The sequence below is a fragment of the Coregonus lavaretus genome, assembly GCF_964263955.1.
Source record: "Coregonus lavaretus genome assembly, chromosome: 3".
NCBI classification, from domain to species: Eukaryota; Metazoa; Chordata; class Actinopteri; order Salmoniformes; family Salmonidae; genus Coregonus; species Coregonus lavaretus.
Genome location: NC_139990.1, coordinates 19,414,591 through 19,440,576, shown reverse-complemented (window position 1 = coordinate 19,440,576; position 25,986 = coordinate 19,414,591). Strand labels below are relative to the sequence as shown.

General features: G+C 40.6%; 1 protein-coding gene across 1 annotated transcript; it reads left to right on the top strand.

Moving 5' to 3' along the window:
- Positions 1-16,762: 16,762 nt before the first annotated feature.
- On the top strand, positions 16,763-18,007 carry LOC311123901 (relaxin-3 receptor 1-like; the record flags this gene model as incomplete). Its single annotated transcript, XM_084158230.1, has 1 exon — positions 16,763-18,007. The coding sequence occupies one exon, from the start codon at positions 16,763-16,765 to the stop codon at positions 18,005-18,007; it is 1,245 nt and encodes a 414-aa protein (XP_084014356.1).
- Positions 18,008-25,986: the final 7,979 nt, after the last annotated feature.

Genomic DNA, 25,986 nt, shown 5'->3' with positions numbered 1-25,986 from the left:
TAACGAAATGTGATTACTGAAACGAGTCAAGTGGAGAGAGGAGTTTTCACTCCCAGAACATCCTCTTGGCTATGTTTCTCCTTTTAGCCTTTTTCCCAAATAATAATTGATTTACTTGATAGGGACAGATTTAATGACAACGTTGACACATTGATTTACCAGATGCACGATGCATTGCACCGTCTTGCTTTAGTTTGCGTTAATTTCCAGCATCAGTCACTAGATGGGCTTTGAGATAATGAGAATTGGTTCTCAATTAACAAACCTTGTTGAATAAAGGAATAATAATAAAGTGACATATTAGTTTTAAAGACTAAAGGAGCCGATCTCCGATATTTGACGGGTGATCCAATAATGGCGGTTATGTAGTTTTTTATCCAAAGGTCAAATGGGCTTCTATCAGTTTTGAGGTTGACAATTAGTAAATCATAGTTAAGGACTTGTGGATTGGGAAGGCTTTTTGTACCTCTTTATTTGACTCTTTTTTTATTTCCCTACTAGGGGTTTCATGCTGTGTGTGTGTGTGTGTGTGTGTGTGTGTGTGTGTGTGTGTGTGTGTGTGGAGAGATAGCGAGAGAGAGATGGAGAGGGTATTTTGTTTTACCATATACTTCTATTGCAGTGGTTGCTAAATGTTAAACTGTATTGCAGTCTAGAATAAATTGCAGTCTAGAATAACTCAAAGATTCGTATTATTATTTCATCCATTGCCCTTTCACCATTTTCTTCTTTCCCTCCCTCCCTTCCTACAGCCAATCCAACCGTTTTACGGAGGACACCCTAGGACCTGACTGGCACATTAAATGCGGGCGGAGCTGATATGGGTCCTGGCTTAATCCTATTGGCTGTCTAAGGCAAAACATAGAAGAGGTCTGCAGTACACGGCTACTCCAGATCTGTTGATTCCCACAACAAGCTGAGCTTTTGGAAAATTCAAAGGGGGGGTTTCTTCACATGCTAACACACACACACACTCCCTCATGCATTTGCTCATTCTCTCTCTCTCTCTGCAATACCACTGTAAATTTTGACCCTGGTGACAATCAGCTCAATATGAGCGGTGATGTTTACATTGTCTGCGTGTTGCAGTGACCCATTCACGAGTGATGAAACATGGCAATATTTAACCTGTTGTTTCTGTTTTAATAGGTATGACAAAGCACAATACTGAGAAAGAGAGAGAAAGAAACTTTGGGGGATCCCTACATTCCTCCCCCTACCTCAAATATTCACTTCACTTAATTAATCCCCCTGTGACAAATCTGCTACACTGGGGCTTCGCAAAAGCAGCAAATGTTTTAGCTGCTACACTAAACGCGTAACCCGGGGCCAGTGGGTCGAATTCTTGAAAACATCTCACACCCAGTAAAAGTAACACGTCCAGTTATCCTGTCAACCACTATGGCTCCAATTGATGTTTTTTTATGTTCTTAGTATTAAATTGAGTAGTTTAATACTTAGTATTACAGACGGTGAATTAAATGAAAGCATAATGCCAATACTGCCCCTGTTCTCAGACTATATATCTCTGTAATGCCGGGAACATATCTATCTCTCCGGCCTAATTGTTTCCTCCTTTTTCCTTGTTCCTTGTTCTGCACTTCTCTATCTCTACCCGAGAGGAAACATACTAAATATGCACAGCCCTATGTTTCACAACAGAAGGACGAAAGGTCTTGATTTCTATGTCATCTGGATACATTTACAACCTAGGGAGCTGGGACATATGGACATTGTTTTACATTTCCTACATATGTGTTTTAATTATATGAATTACACACCTGGACATGTGTGGTGTTTGTTTCTTTAAATTGATATCCCAGTAAGGTTTCTTTACATTGTGGACGATTCCTCTGGACCACTTTGCTATTTTACGTATGGGTTCTCCTCTTTGAGATGGAAAGAGGTGGATTTTACCTGCTCTGCCTCCATCAAAGTCTGGGACACACTGCCATCTTGTGACCATAGTATCAATCTGCACTAGATAGGGGAAGAAGGACGCTTCCTCAAGTGGTGCTCAGCTACGGAGCTCATGTTTGGCTGGGGATCAGGGATGCTACAATTGTCATGAGTGACCTGTCCCAGTTGAATTGACTCCACTCTTTCACCTTGGACTCGTGCAGATGCCTAGACTAACCTTCAGGTTGTACTCACCTCCACTTATCATCACAGAGGGGTGTGGCAGAACAATCGTCAGATGGAATTACTTAGTGAATCTCAATTAGTGAATGGGTGTATCTGTTGCTTGCATATATATGAGTTGAATATACAAGAAAAGGGTTCCATGTACACTGAGTATACCAAACATTAGGAACACCTGAGTTGCACCCCTGCTTTTTGCCCTCAGAACAGCCTCAATTCATTGGGGCATGGACTACAAGGTGTCCAAAGCGTTCCACGTTGTTGACTACAATGCTTCCCACAGTTGTGTCAAGTTGGCTGTTTGTCTTTTGGGTGGTGGACCATTCTTGATACACACAGGAAACTGCTGAGTGTGAAAAACCCAGCAGCGTTGCAGTTCTTGACACAAACCGGAACCTACTACCATACCCCGTTCAAAGGCACTTAAATATTTTGTCACCCTCTGAATGGCACACATACACAATCCATGTCTCAAATATCTCAAGGCTTAAAAATCATTCTTTAACCTGTCTCCTCCCCTTCATCTACACTGATTGAAGTGGATTTAACAAGTGACATCAATAAGGGATCATAGCTTTCACCTGGATTCACCTGGTCAGTCTATGTCATGGAAAGAGCAGGTGTCCTTAATGTTTTGTATACTCAGTGTATATGGTTGGTTTGTACAGTATGTGTGAATATGCAGTAGGTGTGTGTGTGTGTGTGTTTAAAGAATTGTTCCCTAAGACAAAAGGGATAAAAATACACCTCACAACGGCAGGGACGAGAGGGAGACACAGGCATGGCTACACACAGGAGCAGATCCCATGTCTTCTCAATTGAGCTGTGTATTGTCCTCTCTTGGTTCCCCCCACTCGAGGAAAAACAAACATCAATATTTTGTTTTCCACCCATGCATATACACACCACCCTGTTCTGCACACACATACGCAAAAATAACAATTTCAATCCTCACTCACACGAAAGAACACCCTTTCACACAGATACACATGCCAACTCTTAACAAAATGAATCCCACAGAGATTTCTGTAAATGTTTTATCTTTCCCTTCTAGTCAAAATGTTTGGCACTTTGAGATTATTTTATGTGTTGGTAATTTCTGTATATAAATTGGGGCAGTGGATATTACAAATTCCTGCTTGAAACTTTCATTTATTTTAACACTTTTCTTTTTAATATTTTAGACCTTATGGTAAGTTGATTTTGAAGTAAATGTTTGAGATAGTTAAGGATTTAGGTAGACTGCACTTAAGATCATGCTTTTCATAGATACAGGTGCAATATATTTAAATGATACATTGTGTCTCTGTTCAGATATCAGATTTCTAAAAAAAACAATGCCAAGACCCCTTTGGTGTCATTTGTCTTTTCATCAACATCTTCTCACTTCTATAACCGAGTGGCCAAAATACAAGTGAATAGCATAGAAATGTTTGCTGTAGCCACAAGGAATGAATTGCCATATATTGATTTAGCCAATATAGACATTTTTTCAAGTTTCAAATGTAAATCATTCTCAGCTGCTGTGCTATAACATTTCATGTGTATTACTCCTTGACACATGAGTAGATTGTCATACCAATCAACTGAACCCTTAACCTATCATATTGAAACTACGTATATATTCATTACAATGAGTGACGTGATATAATGCCTTTTCTCTTAGCCATTCCTGTAATCGATTCCTGTGTTTTGCCTTCCCTTTGATGCTACCCTTATGATGGGGCCTTTCCCCTTTTCACTTCCCTTAAAGTTAGCCATGCCCCTTGACAAGCCATAACCCCTGGACACCCCCTCCTATTGTCAAACTTTTGATGGACATTAGGGAATGTCACAGACATTTGTATGCAGACATTATTTTGTGTGCATACTGTAGATCAATGAAAAACATATTTATCAAATGTTATAGAGATTTCTTATGAATGTTAATAGTCTCATGATGGTAATGGTTATTGTAATTAGTATGATGATTATTGTAATTATTATTGCTATTACAATGATTTTATTGATATTTACTTAATTATTCAACAGCAATTGCTTTTATGTGAATAAGGGTGAAGTTTATATTTCTGGAGATTTAAATAAGCAAACAAATTAATAAATAGATATCCCTATCCTCCCACATGCTTTGTGTGTTCTGTCAATTACAGTGCTGTATCTAACCTAACTACAGTGTTGTGCTTTTAGTCCGCCCTCCCCAAGGGGACTGCTATAGATGGGTCGAATTGATAAAAGTTAACAAGGGGTATGCTATGTTCAGTGAGTGGGGGCTAAGGGAGTCCGCAGGCATGCTCATATTAACATTTGGCACAGTGGCTATAACCAAAGTATGGATTGCAGTCTCCCCCTGTCCATAGACTGCATTCAATGTAAGGAAACACCTTAGAGATAAAAAGAGGACTCTAGATGGATATTTAAGCAATAAGGCCCAAGGGGGTGTGGTATATGGCCAATATACCACGGCTAAGGGCTGTTCTTACGCACAACAGAACGCGGAGTGCCTGGATACAGCCCTTAGCCGTGGTATATTGGCCATATACCACAAACCCCCGAGGTGCCTTATTGCTATTATAAACTGGTTACCAACGTAATTAGAGCAGTACAAAAAAATGCTTTATCATACCCGTGGTATACAGTCTGATATACCATGGCTGTCAGCCAATAAGCATTCAGAGCTTGAACCACAGTTTATAAAACCCATTTTAGCATGGACATTGCCATTGAGGGCTTCCACCATTTCAAATTATTCAACAGGGTGTGGATTCCTATTGGTTGGCAGTGATCAGCCAATGATCAGAGCATTATCTTCAAATTGGGTTGATTATGATTTGTAAATGGCTTTAAGCTGTATTACCGCCATCTATTGACCATAACACATGAATGATAAGATTTGGTTCAGGACTCCAGCACTGAATGTGTCTGTAAATCACCAATATTAGCTTTATGTTTTTTTCAAACACAAAATAAGAAAATGGACTACTTTAAAATGGAGACAGCCTCAATGGCGCTGCCTGTCAGAGATGCCATAATGGCACAGATACAAAGATGAGTCCTCTATCTATCTCTATGGGAAACACACATGTACATTTATAATTAGCATGAACTATTCCTTTAAAATAGGTCTGGAAGAGAATCCTGGGTAGCTCTCCAGGAGGGTTCGTCACCCCGATCTATGTTTCCCAAGTGCTGGATGTTTGAAAATGTGCATTTTGTGCCTACAAAAATATTTACATTTTACATTTTAGTCATTTAGCAGACGCTCTCATCCAGAGCGACTTACAGTTAGTGAGTGCATACATTTTTCATATTTGGAAGAAATTGAATAATAAATGTATGGGGAATAATAATTGCTGACACAAGCACACTAACTACCCTTTATTTTAGCACATTGTAAACAATGAGAATTGTTTCACTGATATTTCAGCTATTGTGAAATATCAGAGACATTAAACAGATAAAATCTCCTGAAGACAAAATGGCATATCCTAAATCTGCCCCTACACCCTACCCAAATTACGTGTCTATGTATTGTCTCCAGGGCCAGTTCTAGCTTGGTAGGCTATGACAGTGAACAATTGGAAATGTGAGTTGGTCCATATTGGAGGCAAAACATGCTGACCGGAGCTTGCATTTGGGCCCATTTTAATGATTGTTTATTGAGAAATGTTAAATCCATCACAAAAACTTTTTATTGTTTTTAAGTCAAATTTCCTGCAATTCTGCCTCTTTGGGGTAGGCTATTTAATAATAATATGGATAGGGAAAATAAAGTCTTGAACCAATTTTACCAAATGTTTTCCGCTATCAAAAAAGATATAATACTGTTATTTATATGAACCATCAAGTATCAATTTAATTGAAAGTGAATACTGTAGCTCAATTGATGGCGACAGAGTCACACATTGTGTTAGATTACTTCCCAAGCAAAGTCCAAGTTTGTTTGAGTCCTCGACTTTAGATAGTCGTAGCTCAGCCACTGAATGTCATAGAAATGAACCAAAGATACCCTTATGTGCATGAGTCTTTTGCATGCATTTGACTGTTTTTTTCACCTTCAAAAAAAGGCCCAGTGCAGTCAAAATTATTTTTTTCCTGTATTTTGTATCATATTGTACAACAGCTGATGAAACTAGCGCTATAAAGGTGTGAAACAATGTGATCAGTGTTAATTTCTTAAAGTTGCTGGTTGAAAATACAACCTACACAATACCCTCTAATCAGCAGGTTTTGTATGGGTGGAGTTTTGGCTTGCCTGGTGACATCACCAGGTGGTATACCTTAATAGACGAACAACAAAGAGAGTTCCAAACCTCTCTGCCAATAACAGCTAGTTTTCAGGTTACGTATCCCTCCCATTAGGCCCCTCCACTCTGGTGGATTGATCCAACTGGTTAATGCACTGCTTTGGTACACTTCCTTTCCCCATTCAGATCACTCCCAGACTGTCCTAGCAAAATTATTGCAATATTAATTGTTTATAGCTTTTATTTATTTATGTTTTAATGAAAAAACTATTACAGTAATGTACTTAATCATTACTCATACACTATTTGACGTTGAGATAAGCAAAAGCAACCGACTGTAGCTGAAAGTTGACCAGTGAAGTCGGGGGAGGTGTGAGGAATGAGCCAATTGGAAGCTGGGGATGATTAGGTGGCCATGATGGTATGAGGGCCAGATTGGAAATTTTGCCAGGACACCAGGGTTAACACTCCTACTCTTACGATAAGTGCCATGGGATCTTTAGTGACCACAGAGCGGTAGGACACCTATTTAGCGTCCCATCTGAAAGACAGCGCCCTACAGAGGGCAATGTCCCCAATCACTACCCTGGGGCATTGGGATATTCATTTTGACTAGAGGAAAGAGTGCCTCCTACTGGCCCTCCAACACCACTTCCAGCAGTGAACAAGTGCTCACTGCATACTTTTGGTTCCCCCAAAAAGTGCTGTAATTGCTACACAGTTCCCCCAATATGGATGAAAATTAAAGCTGAGAGTCTGCACTCTTACCTCACTCTTACCTCACTCTTACCTCACTTGCTTCACCATGCTGTAGGTCATGTAACTGTTTGTTACATGCAATATGTTTTGTTGAATTCACCGGACAGATGTTGCTCTCCGGTTTTGTAATTAAACAAATGTGTGGTTGAATTTATTCTTCCACTGTGTCTTCTTATTGTCTCTGCCTTAGTCCTATATATCATGGTGTCAAGGCATATGAACTAACAGGTTAAAGAGCAAGCAACACAATTATCACAACAAATAGGTTGTAATATGGCATATTTTTCTGGATTGGCCTTCTCCGGTCATTTTACCCACGCACCGCTACTGTTTTTTAAATACTTTATTGGAGGGATATGCAGGCTATGCCTACATTCAAAGGAAGATGGTGACTGTTTCTTCTACATGACAGGAATCTGGACTTTGGTCAAGTCTGTAGGGTCAACACACGTAACGTGTTCGTCGGTAGGCCTAATCGACTGGTAAACATGCAGAGAAAATGTTTGTTTTGCTCTGCTACCTAAAGACAGGGAGAGATGGCTTAAAGGTCCAATGCAGCTGTTTTTATCTCAATATCAAGTCATTTCTGGGTAACATTTAATTCCCTAATTTTGATTGTTTAAAATTAAAACTGTAAAAAAAAATAGACTAAAATAGCTTCTTAGCAAAGAGCAATTTCTCAAACAAGAATGTTGCTAGGACTGTCTGTGAGTGGTTTGAGTGGGGAGGGGAAAACTGAAGATTTGCTGTTATTGGCAGAGAGATTTAGAACTCTCTTTCTTATTGGTCTATTAACAAATTTACCGCATGGTGATGTCACCACAGAAGACCAAAACTCCCTCCCACAAAAGAGGCTGAAATTATTTCAGGTGGTCTTTTCAAACAGCTCTTACACTAGAAGGGCATTATAATCATTTTCACAATTTCACAGTATTTTTTACAAATTCATAGTGTGGGAATATATATAAAACACAGGAAAATCACGTTTTTGACAGCACTGGGCTTTTAATGCAGAGCAATAAGACAATCAGTGTTAGTCCCTCGGTCTCATCCTTCCGCCTTTTCCACAGCTAATCTAATCAACTCATTCATTGCTGATGACCTTTCCAATATCAACAGTGGACTCCGCAATAAAGAGCCCATTCTTGAAAAATCTAATTTGGAGAACATCATTGCCAATTAGAAAAAAAAGATGAAAACAGATAACCTAGTGCCTATTTATAATGTGTCATATACCTTGGTCAATATCGATATCTAAGTACACATCGATTCATAAGTAGCCTACATAGCCTAATGTAGCCTCCCACTGGGCATACTGTGGTTGAATCAACGTTGTTTCCATCTCATTTCAATGACTTTGAATCAACGTGGAATAGACGTTGAATTGACGTCTGTACCCAGTGGGCTATGGCTTGATTATTTCTCAAATCTGTAGGCCTATATGACATTTAGAAAAAAACAGGCATAGTTTAGTTTCTAGGCTATATGTATAATATTTAAAGCAATTAATATGCTGATCTCTTCCAGACATAGTATATACAGTGAGCTCCAAAAGTATTGGAACAGTGACATTTGTTGTTGTTGTTTTGGCTCTGTACTCCAAAACTTTGGATTTTAAATTATACAATGACCACGAGGTTAAAGTGCAGACTGTCAGCTTTAAATTGAGGGTATTTTCATCCATATCGGCTGAACCGTTTAGAAATTACAGCACAACTTGTTGGATCCATTTGCTGTTTGTTTTGGTTGTGTTTCAGATTATTTTGTGCCCAATAGAAATTAATGGTAAATAATGTATTGTGTTATTTTGAAGTCACCTTTATTGTAAATGAGAATAGAATATGTTTCTAAACACTTCTACAGTGAGGGAAAAAAGTATTTGATCCCCTGCTGACTTTGTACGTTTGCCCACTGACAAAGAAATTATCAGTCTATAATTTTAATGGTAGGTTTATTTGAACAGTGAGAGACAGAATAACAACAACAAAAATCCAGAAAAACGCATGTCAAAAATGTTATCAATTGATTTGCATTTTAATGAGGGAAATAAGTATTTGACCCCCTCTCAATCAGAAAGATTTCTGGCTACCAGGTGTCTTTTATACAGGTAACGAGCTGAGATTAGGAGCACACTCTTAAAGGGAGAGCTCCTAATCTCATCTTGATACCTGTATAAAAGACACCTGTCCACAGAAGCAATCAATCAATCAGATTCCAAACTCTCCACCATGGCCAAGGCCAAAGAGCTCTCCAAGGATGTCAGGGACAAGATTGTAGACCTACACAAGGCTGGAATGGGCTACAAGACCATCGCCAAGCAGCTTGGTGAGAAGGTGACAACAGTTGGTGCGATTATTCGCAAATGGAAGAAACACAAAAGACCTGTCAATCTCCCTCGGCCCGGGGCTCCATGCAAGATCTCACCTCGTGGAGTTGCAATGATCATGAGAACGGTGAGGAATCAGCCCAGAACTACATGGGAGGATCTTGTCAATGATCTCAAGGCAGCTGGGACCATAGTCACCAAGAAAACAATTGGTAACACACTACGCCGTGAAGGACTGAAATCCTGCAGCGCCCGCAAGGTCCCCCTGCTCAAGAAAGCACATATACAGGCCCGTCTGAAGTTTGCCAATGAACATCTGAATGATTCAGAGGAGAACTGGGTGAAAGTGTTGTGGTCAGATGAGACCAAAATTGAGGTCTTTGGCATCAACTCAACTCGCCGTGTTTGGAGGAGGAGGAATGCTGCCTATGACCCCAAGAACACCATCCCCACCGTCAAACATGGATGTGGAAACATTATGCTTTGGGGTGTTTTTCTGCTAAGGGGACAGGACAACTTCACCGCATCAAAGGGACAATGGACGGGGCCATGTACCATCAAATCTTGGGTGAGAAACCTTAATGACTTGGAGAAGATCTGCAAAGAGGAGTGGGACAAAATCCCTCCTGAGATGTGTGCAAACCTGGTGGCCAACTACAAGAAACGTCTGACCTCTGTGATTGCCAACAAGGGTTTTGCCACCAAGTACTAAGTCATGTTTTGCAGAGGGGTCAAATACTTATTTCCCTCATTAAAATGCAAATCAATTTATAACATTTTTGACATGCGTTTTTCTTGATTTTTTGTTGTTGTTATTCTGTCTCTCACTGTTCCAATAAACCTACCATTAAAATTATAGACTGATCATGTCTTTGTCAGTGGGAAAACGTACAAAATCAGCAGGGGATCAAATACTTTTTTCCCTCACTTTACATTAATGTGGATGCTGCCATGATTACGGATAACCCTGAATGAATCGTGAATAATGATGATCCTATGTCTGGAGGAGATCATTTAAAATCCAAAGTGTTGGAGTACAGAGCCAAAACAAAAACAAATATCAGTGTCCAAATACTTTTGGAGCTCACTGTAGACCTTGCCTTGTTTTGAAAAATAGCTTTTCACTGCAACTGGGCAACATACATTAATGAAATGGTAGACAACTTATTTAGTGTAAATCCGATATTGTTTGAGGCAATTCAGGGCACACACGCACTAGTCAGCCAATCAAATAAGTTCTAGCGGAACCTTTTTTTCGTTTAAGATTCTCTATGCCTAGGCTACTGTGTCATCACACCTTTCACTTTCCCAAGCCTATCCCCTTCTTTTGAACTGTGTAAAACGATGACTTCTTTGATGTCGTGCAAGTTTGATAAGGTCCAGGTTATATGTTTTCATTTTATTTGGCTCTTGGGTCAATTTAAGAACGACAATTTGTCGCCTTAATTCCAGTCCATTTATTAAAACGCAGTTGCCATATTAAACGCGCAACGTTAGTGGAATCCAGACAAAATTGCATCGGGTTATATAACCCTTTCGATGTGTAATGTATTCACTTCTCAAACGTCATTCACATAGGTTATTTATAGTTTACACTCCGAGCGTCCCCACCAGTGAACTTTTCCAATGTGTTTCGTAGCAGAGGGATAGCGTGAATTTAGCAACTGAAACTGGGAGGGACAGATACAAAGTTGCAGTCCAGTCTGCGTTATGTTTATCTGTTCATCACTGTTACACTGCTACGTCCATACACTGCTCAGGCAGGTGGTATTTTCAGGTTGTGCGTCGTCTCCACAAGCGGACCCGTGGAACATTGTAACATCGGAGCAACTGAAGCCCACTGAACTGATTACCGTCCATTCAAGTCAGGTGAGAGCTCATCTGTAATGTTAGGCAGACTTTTACATTCACGTCCGATATGTAATTACTGTCATTGTAAGTTGGATAACTTTCCATTGCACAGAGATCAAATTCATTTTCATGACAAGCGCATTTGCCTGTTTCAATTCTGAAAACGATACGTGTGTCACCCGATCACCTAGGCTACTTGATTTTGTTAAATTGCACGCTTGACCATAACATATCTGGTCTAATATTGGCTGTCTCGTTTGAATAAGGGCTAACTAAAGCAGGCGGCAGGTAGCCTAGCGGTTATATGTTTGGGCCAGGAACAGAAAGGTCGCTGGTTCGTTATACCGGAGCCGATGTGCGCTTTAGCAAGGTGCTTAACCCTAATTTGCTCCATGGGCGATGTGCTACTATGGCTGAACCTGTAAAACAACACATTTCACTGCACCTGTCCTGTGTATGTGACAATAATTTTTTTTTATATTTTTTAAGTGAGCTGTTTTCCCAATGATATTTGGTTGACCACACTTCAGAGAATATGATATGATTGAAAGAAAATCTGAACAAATACGATTTATTTGATCTATCTAAAACATACATAGCCTATTCTTCTTAGATCTTTTCTGTTTGCTGAAATGTAATTAATTGTATTTAGCCTACAATGCAAGTAGGCTACACTAAGTTTACAATGTTTCAGCCTCAGGCTACTTATTTCTGTCCATTGATACAAACTATAAAAATAGGATATTATAGGCTAGATATGCATAACCCATTTTGAATTCATTGCGCATCATTCTCAATATTCAATTATAACGTTACCCAATTGTCCTTGTCCTTGTGTTATAATCGATGGTGTTTAAAAACATGAATTTGTATCTATAATGTACATTGTGTAATTAGTTAATAAATCCCCTTACTGCATGATGTTTCCACATGGCCCATACCATCACTTTGTTGCTACTCCTTCCGACACCATACATGATTCTGATAAAAACGTGTACATTTCTCCTTCAATGAAAGATTGGGAATCATTGCAAGAGTTAGTTAAGAATGCTTAGTCTTCATTTTAATCAAGTTTTCATGAATCAATTTCATAGTAAAGATGTATAATGAGATCATATGGCAACACTGTGTGATAATGTTAGTAAACCTCTAAAATCCATAACGTACAGTGCCTTCAGAAAGTATTCACACCCCTTGACTTTTTCCAAATGTTGTTGTGTTACAGCCTGAATTTAAAATGTATTAAATGGAGATGTTTTTGTCACTAGCCTACACACAATATCCCATAATGTCAAAGCAGAATGATGTTTTTAGACATTTTTACAAATTAATTAAAAATGAAAAGCTCGAATGTCTTGAGTCAATGTATTCAACCCCTTTGTTATGGCAATTCTAAATAAGTTCAGAAGTAAAAATGTGCTTAACATGTCACATAAGTTGCATGGACTCACTCTGCGTGCAATAACAGTGTTTACCATTATTTTTGAATGACTACCTCATCTCTGTACCCCACACATACAATTGTCTGTAAGGTCCCTCACTCGAGCAGTGAATTTCAAACACAAAGACTAGGGAGGTTTTTCCTATGCCTCGCAAAGAAGGGCATCTATTGGTAGATGGGGTAAAAAAAAGCAGACATTGAATATCCATCCCTTTGTTCATGGTGAAATGATTAATTACACTTTGGATGGTGTATCAATACACCCAGTCACTACAAAGATACAGGCGTCCTTCCTAACTCAGTTGTTGGAGAGAAAGGAAACCGCTCAGGGATTTCACCACGAGGCCAATGGTGACTTTAAAACAGTTAACAGAGTTTAATGGCTGTAATAGGAGAAAACTGAGGATGGATAAACAACATTGTAGTTACTCCACAATACTAACCTAATTGACAGAGTGAAAAGAAGGAAGCCTGTACAGAATAAAAATATTCCAAAACAAGCATCCTGTTTGCAACAAGGTACTAAAGTAATACTGCAAAACATTTGGCAAAGCAATTAACTTTTTGTCCTGAATGCAAAGTGTTATGTTTGGGGCAAATCCAATACAACACATTACTGAGTACCATTTTCCATATTTTCAAGCATAGGGGTGGCTGCGTCATGTTATGGGTATGCTTGTAATCGTTAAGGACTGGGAGATGAATTCACCTTTCAGCATGACAATAACCTAAAACAGAAGGCCACATCTACACTGGAGTTGCTTACCAATAAGACAGTCAATGTTCCTGAGTGGCCGAGTTACAGTTTTGATTTAAATCTACTTGAAAATCTATGGCAAGACCTGAAAACAGTTGTCTAGCAATGATCAACAACCAATTTGACAGAGATTGTAGAATAATGGGCAAACTTTGTACAATCCAGGTGTGGAAAGCTCTTAGAGACTTACCCAGAAAGATTAATTTACATTTTAGCAGATGCTCTTTTCATACTTGTCCCCCTTAGGAATCAAACCCACAACCCTTGTGCTGCAAGCGCCATGCTCTACCATCTAAGCTACACAGGACCTCACAGATGTAATTACTGTCAAAGGTGCTTCTACAAAGTATTGACTCAGGGGTGTGAATACTTATGTAAATGAGATATTTCTGAATTTGAAAACATTTCTAAAAACATGTTTTCACTTTGTCAATATGGGGTATTGTGTGTAGATGGGTGGGGAAAAAATTGATTTAATAAATGTTGAATTCAGGCTGTAACACAACAAAATGTGGAATAAGTCAAGGGGTATGAATACTTTCTGAAGGCACTGTAAATGTGTGATTAAATGAGGATATTAAAGGATGATATATTACTTTATACAGTACTCTTAAAAGGATAGTAAGGAATCAGTGACTAGACAATTAGTCAATAAATAAGGTACCTAGTCTCACATCTACACCATCGTTAAGCACACCTGCGCCTGATGAGACTCACCTGGACTCAATCACCTTCCTGATTACCTCCCCTATATATGTCACTCCCTTTGGTTCCTTCCCTAGGCGTTATTGATTCTGTTCAAGTGTTTCATGTCTGTACGCTACTCGTGTTTCTTGTTTTGTTCCTTGTTTTATTTATTATTAAATTCACTCCCTGTACTTGCTTCCCGACTCCCAGTGTACACATTACACCTACGTTACTGTATCAAAGGGCGGCAGGTAGCTTAGTGGGTAAGAGCGTTGTGCCAGAAACCGAAAGGTCGCTGGTTCTAATCCCTGAGCCGACTAGGTGAAAAATCTGTCGATGTGCCCTTAAGCAAGGCACTTAACCCTAATTGCTCCTGTAAGTCGCTCTGGAAAAGAGCGTCTGCTAAATGACTAAAATGTAAAAAAAACAGTCAAGTAGTGCATTAGCTACATTTAGTAATCTATAAATGTAATAGACTTGTAAAATATAATAATAGGAAATGCCATAGTAAAATAATCTTTCATTGTATAGCCACTGATATTTACAGCTGGTTTTGATCATTTAAATTACTATATACCCATACAGTGCATTCGGAACGTATTCAGACACCTTCACTTTTTCCACATTTTGTTACATTACAGCCTTATTAAAAAATGTATTACATTGTTTTTTTCCCCTCATCAATCTACACACAATACCCCATAATGACAAAGCAAAAACACGTTTTTAGACATTTGTTCAATATATATATATTTAAAAAAGGAAATATCACATTTACATAACTATTCAGACCCTTTACTCAGTACTTTGTTGAAGCACCTTTGGCAGCGATTACAACCACTACAAGCTTGGCACACCTGTATTTGGGAAATGTCTCCCATTCTTCTCTGCAGATCCTCTCAAGCTCTGTCAGGTTTGATGGGGAGCGTCGCTGCACAGCTATTTCCAGGTCTCTCCAGAGATGTTCAATCGGGTTCAAGTCCGGGCTCTGGCTGGGCCACTCAAGGACATTCAGAGACTTGTCCCGAAGCCACTCCTGCTTTGTCTTGGCTGTGTGCTTAGGGTCGTTGTCCTGTTGGAAGGTGAACATCCGCCCCAGTCTGAGGTCCTGAGCGCTCTGTAGCAGGTTTTCATGAAGGATCTCTCTGTACTTTGCTCCGTTCATCTTTCCCTCGATCCTGACTAGTCTCCCAGTCCCTGCCGCTGAAAAACATCCCCACAGAATGATGCTGCCACCACCATGCTTCACCGTAGGGATGGTGCCAGGTTTCCTCCAGACGTGACGCTTGTCATTCAGGCCAAAGAGTTCAATCTTGGTTTCATCAGACCAGAGAATCTTGTTTCTCAAGGTCTCAGAGTCCTTTAGGTGCCTTTTGGCAAAGTCTGAGCGGGCGGTCATGTGCCTTTTACTAAGGAGTGGCTTCCGTCTGACCACTCTACCATAAAGGCCTGATTGGTGGAATGCTGCAGAGATGGTTGTCCTTCTGGAAGGTTCTCCCATCTCCACAGAGGAAATCTGGAGCTCTGTCAGAGTGACCATCGGGTTCTTGGTCACCTCCCTGACCAAGGCCCTTCTCCCCCGATTGCTTAGTTTGGCCGGGCGGCCAGCTCTAGGAAGAGTCTTGGTGGTTCCAAACTTCTTCCATTTAAGAATGATGGAGGCCAATGTGTTCTTGGGGACCTTCAATGCTGCAGATTTTTTTTGCCACCCTTCCCCAGATCTGTTCCTCGACACAATCCTGTCTCTGAGCTCTACGAACAATTCATTTGATCTCATGGCTTGGTTTCTGCTCTGACATGCACTGTATGTAGATTGATGAGAATAAACATTTATTTAATCCATTTTAGAATAAGGCTGTAACGTATCAAAACGTGGAAAAAGTCTAGGGGTCTGAATACTTTCTGAATGTACTGTAGATTTTTTAAGAATACCAGTTATAAATGAGCTTAGTTCAACTATAACCCATCATAACCTAATATATAAGGTTGTTTTAATTCATAGTTTGTTAACAATGTATAGCTTAAATATTGCCCTAGCTTCTTGCCACCACACACAGGTAATAGCTCCATCTATGAATTTGAGATTGGTTATATTTCTCAAGCCACATCCCTCAGCTTTATGGCAAACCAAGTGGTGAGGCTGCCATTTTGTTGTTTTTCAAATACATTTTCGAATTAATCTTATGATGGGTATTTTCATAACAATAGATCCCTTCAAATGATCAAACTAATCTGGCTTTGATATGTGAACCCTTTTATTTAATCAGATGAGCAATGTCCCTTTAGGCAAGAAAAATAATATGCAAATCTCCTTTTGTTGCAGGAAATGGAGGACAATCAATAAATGTACATTAACTTCTCATTGGACGAACCAGGAATGACCTGTCTTTTACTATTGTTTCAAATACAATTGGAAAATCAGTGGATGCAAACACAAAGACCCTCAACTTGAATGGACTAAAACTCCTGCCCCTTGACAGCTTCTCCTACACAACCACCATTTAGAATTGTCTCAACTATTCTTTTGGGTGGGTTTTCTCCTGGCCACATCCAAAATGTCTGAGGCTGACTTCCAGAGACTTGAGCTGTTTTACCAGATCCTGCGCAGATGTCACAAGGACCCATCCTGCAACCATTCAAACCTGACCTTCCATAACACCAGCATGGTATACGATCTGGACTTCCCTGGCGATGGCTCCCCCTGGCTGCGCTCCATCATCTCCGTGGTGTACTGTGCCGTGGCCACAGGCGGACTGCTGGGCAATCTCCTGGTGCTGTACCTTCTCTGCTCCACCCGGACCATCGTCAAGAGTACCATCAACTTCTTTGTGTTCAACCTGGCCCTGGCTGACTTGCTACTCGCCCTGGCACTGCCGTTCTGGGCGGTAGACATCGCCCTGGACTACAGCTGGCCTTTTGGTTTGGCCATGTGCAAGGCTGTGTCCCTCCTGACGGGCCTCAACGTCTACGCCAGTTGCTTCTTCCTGATGGCCATGAGCTTGACCCGCTACTGTTCGGTGGCCACTGCGCTCAAGCCCGCTGCACCACTCGGTCACAAGCTTTGTGATTCCCGGGTGACTACCGCACTTATATGGGCCGGGGCACTGGTGGCTGCTGCACCACGTGCCGTGTTCGCCGATCTCAACAGAGTAGGCATGACCAATGACACTGCATGCCTGCTCCGCTTCCCTGAAGGTACGAATTGGCTGGCTGTCAACCACCTCCTGAGGATTCTGTTTGGCTTCCTGTTGCCCTACTTCATCATGATCCTCTCCTACCTGCTCCTGCTACGCTTCCTCTGCCGGCACAAGCCAAACTGGGTCAACCCACTACGACAGCCACATGTCTCCAAGTCCGTGGCGATTGTGGTGCTGTCCTTCTGCACCTGCTGGTTCCCATATAATGTGCTAACTCTCTGGAGCGCGCTGATCCAACTTGATCTAACAGAAATCAGTCCCTCCTACTACTTTGTCCAGACCTACCTCTTCCCCCTGGCCAACTGTCTGGCCTTCACCAGTAGCTGCCTCAACCCTGTCATCTACTGCCTCATTCGCAGGGAGTACCGCAAGGCCTTGCGCAGCCTGGTCTTGAAGTCAAGTCTAGCAATCGCTTCCAAGGCCTGCCTCTCGGCAGTCAACTCCAATGAGGGCCAGAACTGCGATGGGCAGCTGGGAATCCCGCTCAACAACATGGAGAGCCACACGGCCCAGTCTTACACCAAGAGGTCAGCACTGCCCTCTACCACTCTATCGCTGGCTCCCAGTCCCAAGAGCCTCTGTCCTCTCAATGACCTCACCTGAGGAGGATAACGCTGAAACTCAGACATAGATTAATTAAAGCTTAAATTCAGTGACATTTTGTTGGGGTTTTCGCATGGGTATGTCCCCCACATGGCCAACCTTTTTTTCCTTAACCAATTACACAAAGTTGAATCTATATTATGAGACAAATGCCTTGTTGCCTTTTGCATGTACACGACAAGGGTGTGAATTTTTGTGAACATCTTCAGGACATTCCTTCTTATTGGCTTTAAAATTATACCAATGTATTTTTTTCTGTAGTTTGTGGGATTATTTCTTAAATTCGACTTAATTATGGCAAGGCAAATCAAATTTCAAATCAAATCAGGAAACTTATCAAAAGTTATCAATATGTTATTGCATCTAATTTTGAGATAGAGTGTAAAATATATTATTGAGCCAAAAAATCTTTAGGTATTCTTCAGCCCCAAAAACAGAAACTACACTATATATACAAAAGTAGCTGTAAAGTTTGGTGGAGGAGGAATAATAGTCTGGGGCAGTTTTTCATGTTTCGGGCTAGGCCCCTTAGTTCCAGTGAAGGGAAATCTTAACGCTACAACATACAATGACATTCTAGACAATTCTGTGCTTCCAACTTTGTGGCACCAGTTTGGGAAGGCCCTTTCCTGTTTCAGCATGACAATGCCCCCGTGCACAAAGCGAGGTCCATACAGAAATGGTTTGTCGAGATCGGTGTGGAAGAACTTGACTGGCATGCATAGAGCCCTGACCTCAATTGGACCACCGACTGCGAGCCAGGCCTAATCAGTGCTCGACCTCACTAATGCTCTTGTGGCTGAATGGAAGTCCCTGCAGCAATGTTCCAACATCTAGTGGAAAGCCTTCCCAGAAGAGTCGAGGCTGTTATAGCAGCAAAGTGGGAACCAACTTCATATTAATGCACATGATTTTGGAATGAGATGTTCGACGAGCAGGTGTCCACATGCTAGTTTATTGCGGATTACCCATGGCTCTCAGCCCAAGAGGTGCAAGCTATTTGTCCTGTTAGAGGAGCATGGTCAGGCACTCGAAGGGTTTGCAGTTAAAACCCAGTGTGTGCCACTTCCTTTAATGCTGTATATTGATATTGTTGGGGTACCATTTTTTGTTGTATTTTTTAGATCTCTTTGCTAGATCTATATGACTGGCATTTTGAGTCAACAGTTGATTGCTCCTTAGGAATAAGCAAAGGCTTTGATTTCTGGTAAAACAGATGGAAAAGGGGTCTTAGACTACATTTACCAGAAAAAGTGGGACAGGAAACACAATAATGTTGAAGTAAAGACCCCTGACCACTAATAACAACACTGATATTTAGTTTTGGATAAATTATTTACCTTCTGTAAGTTTAAGAAACTTGTCCCTTGTAATTCCTTTACCAAAAACCCACACATCTTTAAGATATTTTCTAATTTCTCTCCCTCATGAGGAGGGAGGATAATGAAAGTTCACAGAAGCAACAAGTAAAGTAGTCCTACCAATTTATTATAGTGTTTTTACTGATATCAAGTTTGTTTATGAATTATTAAGTGATTAAAACTCGTAATTCTGTTACCAAATCAGTAACAGAATTACAGAAAAATCTGTAACGAAATTACTACAATTGAATTGCCTACTATGGGAAATCATAGTACTCACAAACCACAGTTGGGTCACCTGCTACTGTCCTTCCACTGGCATACTTTTATGTTCAGCTCATAACTATTTTTTCTCTCTTTCTGTCTTCTGGTGGTCAAAGCAAGACTGTGAAAACAGTCTGGACAACCCTTGCCTCTCACTCTCCCTCTATATCGCTCTTCCACTCTCTCTTACTCTTCTCTCTCTCTCTCCACTTAATGTCACCTCGCTCAGCTCTTATTTTCACCTACCATGACACCTAACACCTACCCTCTTTCCACTTACTGTAAGAAGCATCCTCACCCACTGAGCACCGACCGACACTAGACGTCCATGGAGGTTGAAAGTGAGTTGTAATTTGGTCAGTCGCCCTGGCCGGACCAAATCTGAACCAATCATAGACATCTATGTTTCACAAGTTTGGACAGCACAGTACAGTACAGTAGAGCACAGTAGAGAACAGTACAGTACAGAACAGAACAGAACAGTACAGTAAAGAAAAGTAGAGTAGAGCAGAGTTTACTACAGTGCTGTACTGTGATGTCCAAACTTGTGAAACATAGACGTCTTTGATTGTTTCCGATTTGGTCTGGTCCGGACAAACCAAATGTGGTCTTGTTTGGGGGCGGAGCTCATTACAATAATAGCCAGTGTATAGGACAATACCCAAATATGCAAAATAAGAATATGCATATTTCTACCTTTGTGTACCTATTCAGGATACATCACCATGAAGAGAATGATATTCATCTCCATAATTATGCATTTCTATAAATACTGAACACAAATATAAATGCAACATTTAACCGTCTTTGGAAAACGTGGTCGCATAAGTAAATGTAAATGTCTTTTTGTGAAATGTTCTGTGGAAATTGTTCTAAGTAGACCTTGTGCATAGAGTTGTATGGTTTGTTAAACTTTGAAATCAATGATATTTGTATGACATACATTTTAAAGTGAAGAATCTTAGTCAAAGCATAATTCCGTTACCGTGGCATTGCCCAGTAGCATTATTTCTAATCATCCTAATTTTTATGCCCAAGTATATTCAAATTATCTTGCATCTGGTGTTCTCCCCAAGATGTAAAAATAAATAACAGGGACAAACATTGTTGGCAAGAAACTGTTTTTAGTGACAGATTTCAAATAAACTCAAAGATTATATAATTTACAGACAAAACTGTTGGGAACCAGTTGTACGACAGAATGTACGCAATTAACCACTTCAGCTGAGGCTGAATTAACCAGTGGCATGTCTCCAAGTTACAGATGCAAGATACAAATATGTTGTACAAATGCCTATGTTGTCAGTTTGCTATTCCTCATAGAAGAATGTAACTTATGCTTTGGTTGTGAAGGCTATGCTGGGAGCAGATGTCAATTCAACGTCTATTCCACGTTGGTCAATGTCATTTTATTGAAATGACGTGGAAACAATGTTGATTCAACCAGTGTGTGCCCAGTGGGATTGAGCTTCAAATGATTGTTTTGCTTTAGCATGGCCAATGTTTAACGTCATTGTATTGGGATATCTTCTCACATTTCAAGTAGTTGTTGATAATTATACGGGTGGGTCTTATCCTGATTGCTGATTCGTTAAAACCACATTCCAGCCGGTGTCTATTCCACAAGTTACCACCGGCTAAATCTATGACATTAAAATGCCTATTTACTATTTTCCATCTGACTGCGCAATCCACTGTCTCATCAGCCCAGCCAGGCAATGTATAATCTTGATCTCCACTATAAAAAGCATATAGACACTATCTCACATTTCTTTTAAACTAACATTTCATTTTCAACAGCGGAGAATTGTATTTACCTTGCTGTCTGTTTCTCCAACATTTGCAACATTGTTTCAATATTTAAATTCGATCTCCAGCTGTCCCATAGTAATGAATGTGTCGGGAGTCGGGAGTTGGGATGAGACAGACAGGCAGGCAGCTTTTCTCAGCCAGTTGAAATCATGAATCAGCATCATTTTATGGATATATACAAATAACTATCAAAAGAAAACAGGTAAAACAAAACGAAGTGCAGCTAGTTTGCAGTCTTTCCAGCTTCAGTTTGAAATGATTGTGTTAGCTGTGTTGTTGGCTAGCTCTCAAACAACAGCGTCCTGACGAGAGAGCACATTTTCTATGCCAGGTGAAATTGCGCATTATTAGTTCATTGTTATGGATGTATCCAAATAAATGTCACTAGAAAACTTAAACAAATGCAAATACAGCTAATCTGTTGTTATTCTGGCTGCACTTTTGGACTTGACTGTAAATTAGCCGTAGTTGGCTAGCTAGCAAGCAAGGGATGAGAACATTGCCAGCCAGTATGGCACGGGTACATTTAGAACGAACGACTGGGTCGCGTCCATAGATACAGAACAAAAAGACTAAACGACTGGGTCGCCTCTGGCAACCAAACCGATAGAACGAACGACCAGCCAGCTTGGGTAGCAACCCTAGATTTGTGTCGGGACTATATGTTGTGGAAGGATGATATAGTATGAATAAATTCATAAAAACAATGTTTTTAAAGAAAATATGTCAAACATTATTTGAATATGTTGGTAACCCTTTGTATATAAATGCAATAATGCCCTCGAAGCCGGCGTTTGGAGGATATATTGGCATGTTTTGCCGGCCCTCAACTTCGTCTCGGGCCTAACAACACCCATGCCAATATATACTCCAAACACCAGCTTCTCTGACATTATCACTTAAATAATACATTATTGATGATGGTTGTCAGTTTTGGGAAGAAACGCTATTGTTACATCTAACAAACATTTTGCATATTTGTTCATTAAAAGTACTGTATGTGCTTTCTCAAAGTAGTCTTTCATCTGTAAAGTTTTTTTCTGTCAATAAACATGACATTCTATTCTTTGGATTGGAACTTTTCTTTAAAGTTGGCATTGATTTTACTGATGTGAAACTTCAGGTTTCTGCAACAACAAAAAAACGATTTAGGCAGCCAAAAAATGATATCTTGTCGATATTCACATCATGCCTACTGTTGAAGACAAGTGTCTTCCCAACAAACCAAGAACGTTCCCAGAAGATAAGATAACATTCCCTGTATGGCAGGCACAGGAAAACCCCCACTTGATTTATGTTGGCTGATCTCTCAGTCCATCACCAACTCTAGCATAACACTTAGGCCTTGTTCAAACTGCAGGCCTTAATGCTCAAATCAGTTTTGTTTTTCCAATCCGTTTTGGAATACTGACTATCCGAACAGCAAGTTACAAGTAACCAAATCGGATTTGTGTGTGGTCAGACAGCCGTCATTTGCTGACATGGCTACGCTAGTTGTCATACTAACTACGGGTGTGTGTGCTGTGGTGTAGGCTTATTGGTGGTGGTGCTCGTGCTTCCTATCACTCAGAAGTTATGTAGCAAGCTAAGGTTGCAACATGGACTGTCATGGATGTTTCCCAGTTGCTTTGAATGTTCAAAATCATAGTGTAAGAACACTTTTAAAGCCTCAAAGGATAAGATGATCCAACTTTCAAAACGACTCCTTTTTGGCTAGCCACATCAGTCACCCAGCTAGGTAGCTGATTAGCTTTCTAGCACATTCCCTCATTTGTTTGTAAACAATTAAGAAAGCTACCACCTGTTATTGTCAAACTGTCAACAGAACAGCTAGCAAGCAACAAGATATGCCAAATAACAGTCTAAAAACCACTTGAGGGCAAATAAATCAGATTTGACTGTTCAGACACAAGCCGCATGGCCAGGAATCAGATTTGTATCTGGCTTCAAACCACCTATGAAGTAGGTGTGTCCAAACTTTTGACTGGTACTGTAGGTATTCCTCTTGTTCAGATGGGATAGGGCAGTTTGCAGTGCGATGGCGATTGCATCGTCTGTGGATCTATTGGGGCGGTACGCAAATTGGGTCTAGGGTGTCAGGTAACCGTAGAGGTGATATGATCCTTAACTAACCTCTCAAAGCACTTCATGATGACAGAAGTGAGTGCTACGGGGTGATAGTCATTTAGTTCAGTTACCTTTGCTTTCTTGGGTACAGGAACAATGGTGGACATCTTGAAGCAAGTGGGGACAGCAGACTGCGATAGGGAGAGATTGAATATGTCAGTAAACACTCCAGCCAGCTGGTCTGCGCATGCTCTGAGGACGCGGCCAGGGATGCCGTCTGTGCCGGCAGCCTTCCGAGGGTTAACACGCTTAAACGTCTTACTCACATCGGCCACGGAGAACGAGAGTCCACAGTCCTTGGGAGCGGGCCACGTCGCTGGCACTGTGTTATACTCAAAGCGGGCGAAGAAGGTGTTTAGCTTGTCTGGGAGCAAGACGTCAGTGTCCGCGACGTGGCTGGTTTTCAATCTGTGATTGTCTGTAGACCCTGCCACATACGTCTCGTGTCTGAGCCGTAGAATTGCGACTCCACTTTGTCTCTGTACTGAAGTTTTGCCTGTTTGTTTGCCTTACGGAGGGAATAACTACACTGTTTGTATTCAACCATATTCCCAGTCACCTTGCCATGGTTAAATGCGATAGTTCGCACTTTCAGTTTTGTGCGAATGCTGCCATCTATCCACGGTTTCTGGTTTGGGTAGATTTTAATATTCACTGTGGGAACAACATCCCCTATACACTTCCTGATGAACTCAGTCACCGTGTCCGTGTATACGTCAATGTTATTCTCAGAGGCTACCCGGAACATATCCCAGTCCGTGTGATCAAAACAATCTTGAAGCATAGATTCTGATTGGTCAGACCAGCGTTGAATAGACATGGGTACTTCCTGTTTGAGTTTCTGCCTATAGGAAGAGAGGAGCAAAATGTAGTCGTGATCTGATTTGCCAAAGGGAGGGCGGGAGTGGGCCTTGTAGGCATACCGGAAGGGGGAGTAACAGTGGTCAAGCGTTTTAGCAGCGCGAGTACTAGAGTCAATGTGTTGATAGAACTTCGGTAGCATTTTCCTCAAATTTGCTTTGTTAAAATATCCCCAGCTACAATAAATGCGGCCTCAGGACATGTGGTTTCTAGTTTGCACAATGTCCAGTGTAGTTCCTTGAGGGCTGTCGTGGTATCGGCTTGAGGGGAAATATACACGGCTGTGACTATAACCAAAGAGAATTCCCTTGGGAGGTAATACGGTCGGAAATTGATTGTGAGGTATTCTAGGTCAGGGTGAACAAAAGGACTTGAGTTTCTGTACATTATCACAATCACACCATGAGTAGTTAATCATGAAACATACACCACTGCCTTTCTTCTTCTTCCCGGAGAGTTCTTTATTCCTGTCTGCGCGATGTACTGAGAAGTGGTGGATGGTGTGCATTCCTCCTGAGTCGGACTAGAAGTCCACTCCGAATACCTCTTCTCCGCCGGCGGCATCTTGGAGCAGCCTCTGGGATAAGTTAAACTGCCCTGGGGGGTACAAACAAAGGATCCAATTCAGGAAAGTTGTATTACTGGTCGTAATGCTGGTGAGTTACTGCCGCTCTGATATCCAAAAGTTATTTCCGGTTGTATGTAATAATACAAAACACGTTCTGGGCTAATAATGTAAGAAATAACACACAAAAAAACAAAATACTGCAAAGTTGCTTAGGAGCTAGAAGCAGAGCTGCCATGTCTGTCGGTGCCATTTTGCCATGTAGTCAAGGATACACAGGGAGATTCTCAATTGGTTTTGCTCGACTCCTCACGTCCTCTCCTCCGTCCTCTAGTCGCCTCCTTTTGAAAAAGGTCAAAGGTCAAAGGTAGAGAGGAGGCAATTGGTAGAGCATGGCGCATGGCGCTTGTAACGCCAGGGTAGTGGGTTCGATCCCCGGGACCACCCATACGTAAAAATGTATGCACACATGACTGTAAGTCTCTTTGGATAAAAGCGTCTGCTAAATGGCATATTATTATTATTATTATTATTATTATTATTATTATTATTATTATTATTCTTAAACATGGAAACAGATGTGCTTGTATGAAATTACTTTTACAGAGGAGGAATCACAAAATGTACAGTGGGGTCCGGAATTATTGGATCCCTTGATAAAGATGAGCAAAAAAGACTGTATAAAATAAATAATGCAAATACTGAGCTATATTATATGCAACAAAAAAAACAAAAAAGTATATGATTGTATACTAATACAATTGCTCATAGAAATAGATTTTGTTTAACAAGTAATACTACAAAAAATCAACAACAAAAAAAGATAGGGGTCAAAATTATTGGATCACCTATTTTCAACACTCCAGCACCCTCCCCTTGTGAGAATAACAACACTGAGCCTTTTTCTAAAATGTTTTATGAGATTGGAGACCATTCCTTTATAGAGAATCTTTCCAGATCCTTGACATCCTTGTCTGTGCTTATGGACT